The sequence below is a fragment of the Melanotaenia boesemani genome, chromosome 3 (genome assembly GCF_017639745.1).
Source record: "Melanotaenia boesemani isolate fMelBoe1 chromosome 3, fMelBoe1.pri, whole genome shotgun sequence".
Lineage (NCBI taxonomy): Eukaryota > Metazoa > Chordata > Actinopteri > Atheriniformes > Melanotaeniidae > Melanotaenia > Melanotaenia boesemani.
The window spans coordinates 39,214,649-39,225,068 of record NC_055684.1 but is presented as its reverse complement, the minus strand read 5'-3'; the positions used below and the strand labels follow the sequence as shown (position 1 = coordinate 39,225,068).

Genomic DNA, 10,420 nt, shown 5'->3' with positions numbered 1-10,420 from the left:
ATTTTGGGTATCTGTACTTTACTTGAATTATTTTTCTTCTACTCTTCACATTTTTTAAAATATTCCTGTTACTCCTATTATATTCCAGCTTGTCATCCTTCAAAGAAAACACACACACACACACACACACACACAGACACCCACACCCACACACACACACACAGGCAGACGCCTCTCCAGATAAATCATGCTGTACGGATACAGTGAATTTGACGGTGGTTGGATGAGAAGTATAAACATACATCATTTCATCATCCTATTGTTTTGTGTGCTAGGGCTGGGCGGATTAATCCAAATATCAATAGATTTGATACCAAGACTAGTATTGGTATCGTTTCATACCAGCATGATGAGTTTGATATTTTTCTTAAAAAGGGCTTTGCAGACAAAAAGCCAAAGAATGTAAATGAAAGCCAACCAATAGTAGATGTTTCTGTTGTTGCTAATTTGACTTTGTTTCTCTCAATCCCCCCCTTTTTTTTACTGTTTAGAAACATAAAAGCCTAAATTTAATATTTTTTTGTCATTCAGTTTGATTTTGTCAAATCCTTTTTATTTGGCAAAACTCTTCATATTGTTTTAGTATGATCATATTCAGGATTAATAGTTAAAGATAAAATCATTAAATGACTGTGAAATTTCAAACAAAAGGTATCGGTATCATATCGGTATCGTATCGGCATCGTATCAATATCGTATCAGCGATACTTGTCCTGGATTTACTTGGTATCATATTAATTTCTGATTTAAAGAGGAATTAAAACTCTCATGTAAATGTGGGCAATGGTATTTTTTATTAATTTTTTAACTTCATATTTAAGTACTTTTGAAACCAGTACTTTCACACTTTTACTTAAGTAAAAAGCTTGAGTTGATCTTTCAACTTCCACAGAAGTCTTTTAACCCAAGTATCCCTACCAGTTATGAATTTGAAGACTTGTGACACCTCTGTTAGGAATTTAGAAGCTGATGTGTTGAACAGTCTGTCGCTACATCTCCGCAGGTCACAACTGTATCAGTGATGTAAGGAAGCAAAGCAGCAGCTTTTAAGAAAGTAGACAAAGATGGCATGCAGGGACAGAGGAGACCAGGACATCATGTCCCTCAGGGCAGACCTACAGCTTCTTCCTGGTATCAAGCTGTGGAAAACCTGGGACCACTTCCTTTTCTCTGCTTGATTTAGGTTGAAACACACTCGCTGATGCGTGGTCTCACAGTAGAGTTACGTATATAAACTGACAGCGAGCTTCACATCATCAGTTCTTTCTGCAGGTTCAGTGTCTACAAGAAACTCTTCCTCTTAACTCACTGCAAAATTGAGCTGTCTTTATATGAGTAAAAAACACCTAAATTGAGAATATTCAGACCATAATCAAGTCACATGATCTGTAAGTAGGATAATTACACTTAAAACAAGATAACTTACTATTAGCAGCTTTGAAATAATCTCTTCTTCATCACATGAGATGATTTAAATTAACATGCATGTAAAAAAATCAATTTTTAGAATCAGTAACTCAGTAAGAAATAAAAGACATACTCTCCAAACAAGATTAAAGGGGTAATGTACCCTAAAATTAATCATTTTTTAAATTTCTTTCAAAATCAGGATTTTGTGGGTCAAAAATGGGTCAAAACGCCAGGTTTTGCTTTTTATGATGTAAAGGTAAACTTGGTGCTCCTCCACACCACGAGAAAAAAAGACCTCACAGCCCCTCCCTTCAAATGTAATAAAAGGCCGGTCTTCACATTGCCGGTCTTCACATTGCAGGCATAGAAACCACACCCACCAACACGTGTACGGATGTGAACTTCTCTGGTGTAGATCTGCTAGTTTCAGACTTCTGTTCTTCCACAGAGTTTCTGGTGAAATCTTCCTGCGATGGGACGGATTTGTGCTTCTGAGGGTGTAAAAGTAAAACCGGACTTTATTCTTTACCTGCTGATCCTCATCTGGCGACAGACAGCAGCTCAAATCGTAGCAGCAGCTCTTCCTGCAGCTGCTACAACCTGCCGCGAGTCTCCACAGTTTTCCAGAGCTGCTGGAGCTGCTGACAGGCAGCTAACAGCTAACAGCTAACAGCTAACACTGATACACTGCAGGACCACCTGGTTCATGTGAAGCTGAGGAGGTTCAGGAGGGAAAGTTTTCCACCTCAAAGACGCTCTGTGGCGTAGCTGCTTTGTGAATCTGTATCGCTTCCCATGCTGCTGGCTGACAGGTAATAAGTTTCTGTATTCACTCTCAGCCTCCTGATCCCAGACCTCGCACTCCCACTCCTGCAGTTTCTGACATTTTTTCTGGCATTGTTTGAAATTTGGTCGTGGGTAGAGTTACTCAAAAAGTAGGAGGTGTAGTTACACTTTAATAATCTTACACATTCTGCTCTTGTCAAGTTTATAACTTTCATAACAACATGATAAAGACTTTTTGGCTGGATTTAAGATTGTATGACTTGGTTAGATGGACAGCTTTTGAAGTGGAGCATCAAAGATTTTTAAAGGCTGTGTTGTACGGTTATTTCGGGGTCGAGTGCAGCACATTTGAAACTTGCATCCATGGACAGTTCAAGACTTAAAAGTTAGTTTTGTTGACATACCAAAACTGAAATGCTGGAACACATTTTTGAAAAGGTCTTTGATTGGAAACAAAAATGAAAGACAGACAGTGGTGCCAAAAAAGGCCATAGATTTGTGTTTGTGGGACAGAATCCACCACTGTCCCTCCAACCACCTAATGTTAATGGAAAGTCATGATTGTACACACTAGCCAACAAAGAAACAGATAAATTATGGGGAGAAAAACCTTTATTGTGGAATGGTTATGAGTGCCCTGTGGACCAGCATGGCTGTTACACATATTGGCAAAAGGCTGCTTTGTTCCTTTCTAAGAGATCTTGAAGTCATAATTGCTTTGCCACTCCCATTTCCAACTCTGGGTTTATACTTACTGTAAAAGTTTTAGCAGAAGAGTTGGTTTCTGTGCTTTGTTTTCTGTTTCCATCCATCTCTCCAAAGCTTTTCTCTTTTTTTCATAGCATGCCTTGTACCTCTTGTCTCAGACATTTTACAGCAAAAGGCTCATATTACAACAGCATCCATGGCCTTGTGGCATCACAGCACTCGAGCAGGAGTTGCTATAGCAACAGCGATCAGAGGGGTTATTTTTCTCTGTTTGTGAACATATTGAGGAGATGATGGGGGGAGATGATTTTATAATCAGTTAGATACAGCCCCACAACACCAGGTTTTTGAAAGCCTGTTGAATAATAAATGTTGTTGCGCCTCAACGCTGAAACATGCCAGGACACTGATGTAATCACCATTAATACGTCCATTGCTTTTTGGTAGCCATCCATGAATGAATGGTTCCTTCTGGCAGAGATTTCCCGACTCTACAAAAACAAGCGCCTCAGTGGGAGCCCATGTGAAATCACCCCAAGACTTCTTAAAGGTCAAAGCTTCTGATACTGGAAGCATCAAATTATCCTCATGATTCAGCCACAAAATAAGATTTTACAGTAGCATGTAGTGCAGTGGTTCCCAAACTTTTTTCTCAAGGGCCCCCCTTCTCTTCGACAACAAAAATGTCAAGCCTCCACCCCTCCCTCTCTCCCTACCCCCACCAGGCCACCACCACTACCACATGCACCCCAACCCTACCTATGAAACATATATGGGAAATGCAGCACAAAATAATAACGCTTAGCAGAGAAATCGTCTGGTATTTTTACTTTATTGGCTGCTACTTGCTACGTCTGCTTTAGTAAAACAACTCTGCTATTTAGTTTAGTTTATTTCTGAAGTAACCAACAGGCTTTTCTTTGTGTATAGGATGAAAAGTCTTGATGTGAAGTTTTTTTGGTTTTAAAGTCTCAGATGCTCATATTTTGAGACACACTGTGGTCTCTCTTCATTACTCATTACTTGACCATTTTGTGGTCATGACCAAGTAGGATACGTTGTCGTACTTTATTGTCTCTTTTTTGTTGCTGTTGTATTCATGAGTACATGTCATGTATGTGTACGTGGTCATATGCATGCATGGTTATAGACTACAGAGATTTGTTTTAATGTGCTCTACAGTTCTGTATTAGATGCAATAAGAACAAGATGAGTGTTGGCTTTATAGTCATCCTTGGCTCATAACAGGTGTGCTCACTGGGATCATTTATTTTTCCTTTCCAGTAAAATGTGCGGTTGTTGCTCCTTTGTGCTGCTCAGTCTCTTCCTCCACTGCAGCTACACTAACATTAAGTTTGCAGTCCTTCACAATATATTTCTTTTTTTCAGTCCAGACCTAACATATTGTTGGATTAGGAGAGCATTTTGCAGATTCTGCAGAGATGCACGATCCTTTTATTGCTAAACCCTCTTTTCAATATGTGGAGCTCAGGCTGAGCTGATTGGATGATGGGGCTCCAAATATGACTGCAGTTGTTGGTTAGCTGTGTTTGGTGTGGTGGATCAAAGGGAATACTGCATGAATATACACAACAGTTTGTCACAAGAATTAGTTCAGAAACTTTGTTGTTTACAGTGATTTTTATTGCAATTCATAATTTTCATATTTTTCAATCTTATTTCCAGAATTGGTTGACTAGAGAAAATGTAAAATGTGAACATCAACAGTAAAATCACAGTGAAAATTATAAATGACTCAATTTTAATATGCAAAATCACAATCACAGATAAAAAGGCCACGTGCATTTATAAGATTCTACAGCACGGACATTGATATACACCGCCTGGCCAAAATCAGCCGTTGCTATCTGAGTTTAACTAAGTTAACAGGTCGGAGCCTCCCATTGGATCATTCCTACAGGGTGATCATCTTTCTACTACAACTAGTTATTTAAGGCCAACTGATGCAACAGGGCGCTTCTCATGTCTTAAACAACCATGAGGAAAGACACATCTGTGGTTGTAGATAAGATGTTAGTCTGTTCCAGAAGTGTCAGATCGTTGGTATCAAGCAGAGAAAACATCTAAGCAGTAGCAGAAACTACTAGAACTGGGTTCAAAACTGTCCAACGCATTACTAAAAACTGGAAGGATGGTGGGGAACCATCATCTTCCAGGAAGAAACGTGGTCAGGAACACATCCTGAATGATGGTGATCAGTTATCACTTAAAGGTAGGTAAGAGGTCCTGGAAAAACAGCTGGAGCAAGCTACATTTTGAAAATACACAATTCAAAATTCAAAACCCTTTGTTCAGACTTCCCTCTGAAGCAATGCCTCCAAAGCACAGAAACGCACACTGCTTCTTCCCGAGGGTTGGAGAGCGCTGGGCAGCATCGATTTGCTAATGCTGCTCTTGCTCTGCTATTTTTTAAGAACAGGCCGATTAAAATGATTAAAATGATTGGATGCTGTTGACTCAGTTCTGTCTGTTCTGGTGAAAACAGGGGACTCACGTATTTTACTTTTCTGTTAGAACATTCAATTAATTGGCTGCAATTAGGATGTAATGAGGATTTTAAGCAATATAGTGAAAAATGCTCCTGGACAACATCTCCTACCGTACTTTTAAATGTTTGGTGGAACCAGATGGAAGAAAAACAGCAGTAGAACTCAGAACCATGTTTAATAGTGAAAGTTAGAACATTTCAACGTGAACAATGTGAAGGAACTCAAGGGACTGAACAGCTGTGGAGCCAGAAGAAAACCACTAACCAGTGAAGCTAACCGGAGAAAAAGGCTTCAGGTTGCTAGGGAGCATAAAGACTGGACTCTGGAGCCATGGGAGAAGGTCATGTGGTCTGATGAGTCCAGATCTACTCTGGTCCAGAGTGATGGAGCATCAGGGTAAGAAGAGAGGAGGATGAAGAGATGCAGCTTCATGCCTTGTGCTGCTGTACAAGCCTGTGGGGGCAGTCTATGATTTGGGGTTGCTGCAGTTGGTCAGGTCTAGTTTCAGGTCTAGGTTCAGTTCTGGGTTCAGGTCTAGGTTCAGCAACATTATGTGTCCAAAGAATGAGGTAAGCTGAGACCTGAATATACTGAATGAGCAGGTTATTCTATCTTCCCTGATGGCACAGTGCCAGGATTCACTCAAAAAAATAACTTGCTCACTGAACATAATAAAATTATGGAAAGAATTTCCACCTAAATAAAATATGTTCATTTTGCCTTAAAAAATTTTGCCGAGCAAACTAAATGTAAATATGTTCAGTCAACATGATGTAATGGTGTTACTGTTACATAATTATCATTGTTCAGTCCAACTAGAATTGTAAGGGTAAATGTAACATATTTACCAAAGTAATATCTGGCATAATCTTCTTGGGCTATATAAACGTTTATGATTTGATTAGGCTCTACTTCATTTAATAGGGTAGCTACAACTACTTTTGAAAATAGTACAACTACAATACTTAATTGTGCAAATCCAACATCACAAAGTTAAGTTGATTCATCATATATGCTTTAGGCAAATATATTATCTTATCATATAAAAATGAGCCTAACAATAATATTAAAAAAATACACATTTTTTTAAAGAGTACTTGAGCGACTTAAACACCTTAACATAGTTTACTCCCGGTGGGTGTCACGTTTGGGGAAAAGAAAGACAAAACAAAATGAATTTGTTGCAATAAAACTTTACCGGAAAAGATAAAACTGGCTTTCCAGCAGCTGCTTGAACACATGTTGAGTCTGCCTCCAGTTAACATCTCACATTCAACAGCAACATAAAATGTATTCATGTCAGTAAAATAAATCTACAGAAATTAAGACAGACAGCTTGGTAATCTATCTCTATTTCACTATTAAAGAGTGGCTCTCAACTTCAACATGTATTCCTATACATGCTAAACCACTGTACATATACACCACACCATTCAACAATTAACCAGCATAAGGCATCTAGCTTTCTGATTACCAAAAACAAACTGACAAACAGTAGTCTCAGCTGACTACGAAGGTATGTGCAGAATGTGGTCCCGACAATTGACTGCAAAGAAAAATGCGTCTGAATCTGAAAATTTGTTTCCAGAACACTTGCTTCCTTATTTTTTTAAAAGAAATATTTCAAACTGTACTGTTTTCAAAAGCAAAATAGGAAGCATTAAAACACACAGCTTACCATTTTTTAAAAGCAAATACTCAAATGCCTTCCTATAGGAGCTGTAGGTCATATGGAGGATGACTAACGAGCTAATAGAGTTTTTAGCGCTTGATTTTTTTTTGAAAGTCTATTTCCATCAAGCTCCATGATGATCTTCTGCAAAGCTTCAAAGGTGTATCTCAGCTCCAGAGGCTAGCTGAGGTTAAGAGCGTATAGAAGAACGAAGAGCATCACCACAGCAAGTGGTACATTTCCCAACTCATCCAGAACTTGCACGCCCTCAAGGACGACACCTACATCTTCTGGATCATCATCCGGCTCTGCACCTTCTTTGCGAATGACATAGATTCCAAACATTGTCTCCATCATTGCAGCTTCACAAGCCTCACCATCAGTGTTCTTCACAAAAAAAGGAGGGAAAGAGATGATAAATAAAAAATACATTGAAACGATCATATTATAAACGCTATATTTGTTTACAAATAGCAGAATAAGGGCAGGATAATTAATACTAAATTACATACCTTGTACTCTTTTACAAGGTTTTCAGGCTCTTCATTCAGGTACAGACACAGGGCTTTGATGATGCACTCTCTTCTGACATCAATGGCATCAGTCTAAGTATGCACAGCAGACAATAAAAAAATAAAACCAGATTTTAAGTAGTTCTCACATACTCAATACAACACTGAATGAGACATTTTTTTCAAATCCAACAGTCTTGCAATATCAATTGATTTATCAATATTAGGTCGCTTTCTAATCTCAACTAAAGGAACATTCTACAGTGTTGGTTAATAGTACAGTACAGTCCAAGCAAGACATTTAATCATGAAAATATGTTGAATAAAAGCAAGCCTTTGATGAAGTTTAAAATATTCAAGTTGTACAGTTTTGTTTTCATCATCATACCTGGGTTATGGGTATCAGGATGCTCTTAATCTTTCTTCCTTGCATGCCGCCTTTCTTGCCAAACACCTTCAGCAGGTTTGAAGAGTGAGCATCCACCATCGAGAAGAACTTTGACAGTAAACTGATGGTTGTAATCCTCTTAAATTCAGCAGTTAGCTTAAACAAAAGATACACAAAGACAGTTTACCCTTCATAGCATTGACATGACCAACAAGTTCAACAATTGTCATATTTCACTAAAAATTGAGTTACAAGTAACAAGGCAAAATCAGTTCTTGTTATGTGGTGACAACACATTGTCAGTAAGGGAGCTACAAATGTTAACAGCAACAGAATAAAGTAGAAACATTATCATAGAAGCAGTTCAACATACAGATACCTGTGCCACCACAGCCTCGGTCACATTCAACTCCAGCGAATAATAGTCCTTTGCATGTCAGAGCCAACGGGTGTACATAAACTGTTTCAGAGGTTTGGTAAAGGAGTCCGCGCTTTTTAACTGTCGACCTCAGAATGCTGCTTAACGCGCCAAGCTAGCTATGTACCTTGCAGTCGGATTTGTTAATGCACCCAGTAACAAAAATCACATCTAACACGCCAGAGAGTACAAAAACTAAGTGTTGATAACATTTCGGCACACCTACGTTTTCTGTTTAACCGATTAAACTTACCTTCATCCAACTTGTGAGAACTGTTGTCTGTTTGCCAGAGACGTTTGACCGTGGACTTCGAAGCTCTCAGAGAGGGAGACTCTTTATTAGGAATTTGCTCATTACTGCCACCTCCTGCTCTGGAGTTGTAAACGGAAGTGATTTGCAATCTGAACATATGACAATTACGTTGCGTCAACATAAATTCTTTTCGTAAATTTGAAGTTGTTGCATATTATGTTGAATCTACATGATTTAAAAATGTTCAACCACAAAACATGATTTTTTTTAATAAAACTTACAAGTTGGACTTAGATTAATGTAACAGACACCTAGTTTGGTTTTTTTTGAGTGTTCATGGGATTGTGAAAGATTGTGAGAGAGTGGTTCAGGGAACAGGACACATTGTGTTTACACATGGCCTGGACACCACAGAGTCCAGACCTGAGCCCCATGGAGAATCTGTTAGGGTTCCTGTCTGTCTCCCCTGTGTATATGTGTTCTCAGATTATCCTAGTGTGTGCATCTGGCTCCCTCTGTCTGTCTTGTGCGTCATGTCTGTTTTCTACCTGGAGAAGTTCAGCAGCAGCAATCATCCCACCTGGGCAGATCATCACACCAGGAACTCATCCACCAATCAACTGTCCACAGTATTTAAACACCGGACCTTTCTGCATTCCTCGCCGGATCGTCCAGTTACCCATCTGGTATATCGTGGCCTTTCTTGCGTCTCTGTCTCAACAAGTTCATGTCTAACGTCATTCTTGTATTTAGACTCCTGGTGTCGTGGATCCTGCCTGTCCTGTCTGCCTGCAACCTCCTGGACTGTTTTCCTCCATACAATCCACTTCCTCGTCCCTGGCTCCAACCAACCACCCGTCCGACTCTGCCAGCTTGCTTGCCAGTCCAGTCAGCAGCGAACCTCTGAGGATCTTGGATTTGGAAAACGGATCATCCTGTTAATTTTCTGGTCAACATTAAAACCCCTTTCTTAATTGATCACCGTCTGTCTCCTGGTTGCTCAGTGTCTGCACCGTGGGTCCAGAAACCCTTGCCTGTCGGACTCACCGTAACAGAATCTCTGGGATGTGCTGGAGAAGGCTTTGTGCAGTAGTCAGACTCTCTATCATCAATACAAGATCTTGGAGAAAACTTGATGCAACACTGGATGGAAATAAATGTGGTGACATTGCAGAAGCTTCTAGAGACGATGCCACAGAGAAGCTGCTGGAATCAGAGATAAAGGAGGTCCAACCAGATGTTGGAGTGGGTGACCTTGTTGTTTGGCCAGGCAGTGTATGAGTCCCACCTCCCATCAGGTATCAAATTATTTGCAGCCTCCAGATTTGTCCATTTCTCCTTAGCAGGACATTTTTTTTAACATCCTAAAGCAACTAATAGTGAAAACAAAATAATAACAATGAAGAGGCTGCAGGGCCAGAAAACAGGACCTGCATGTTTTTTTTATAAAGAACAAATTCTGTGTCAAAGAATTTTAGTTGTAAATGAATAATTTGAGAATCAGCTGATCTCATATTAGATTTTATTTATTTACATGTTTAAACCAGCAGAGAAATCCTGGTGTGTGAGTATATCTCATATTTTCTGAGCAACACAGAAACTGAATGATTGTGTGGAGATTTTAAATTACATGGTGACAAAAGATGGATAGTTTTCTCATGCTAAACTAAAAATCAGTTCAAATTCAGCAATATTTATCTTTCTTCTTTGTAAGCTGACTGTACTATTTCAGGTATTGTTTACGATCCAGAACTCAAAGGGTT

General features: G+C 39.2%; 1 protein-coding gene across 1 annotated transcript; it reads right to left on the bottom strand.

Annotated features, from left to right (window-relative positions):
• Positions 1–7,266: 7,266 nt before the first annotated feature.
• LOC121636988 lies at positions 7,267–9,398 on the bottom strand. The gene is made up of 6 exons (XM_041980851.1): positions 9,337–9,398; positions 8,658–8,806; positions 8,532–8,575; positions 7,987–8,142; positions 7,599–7,691; positions 7,267–7,473 (listed from the first exon to the last, which is right to left on the bottom strand). The coding sequence occupies exons 1-6, from the start codon at positions 9,396–9,398 to the stop codon at positions 7,267–7,269; spliced, it is 711 nt and encodes a 236-aa protein (XP_041836785.1).
• Between the last annotated feature and the right edge of the window lie 1,022 nt (positions 9,399–10,420).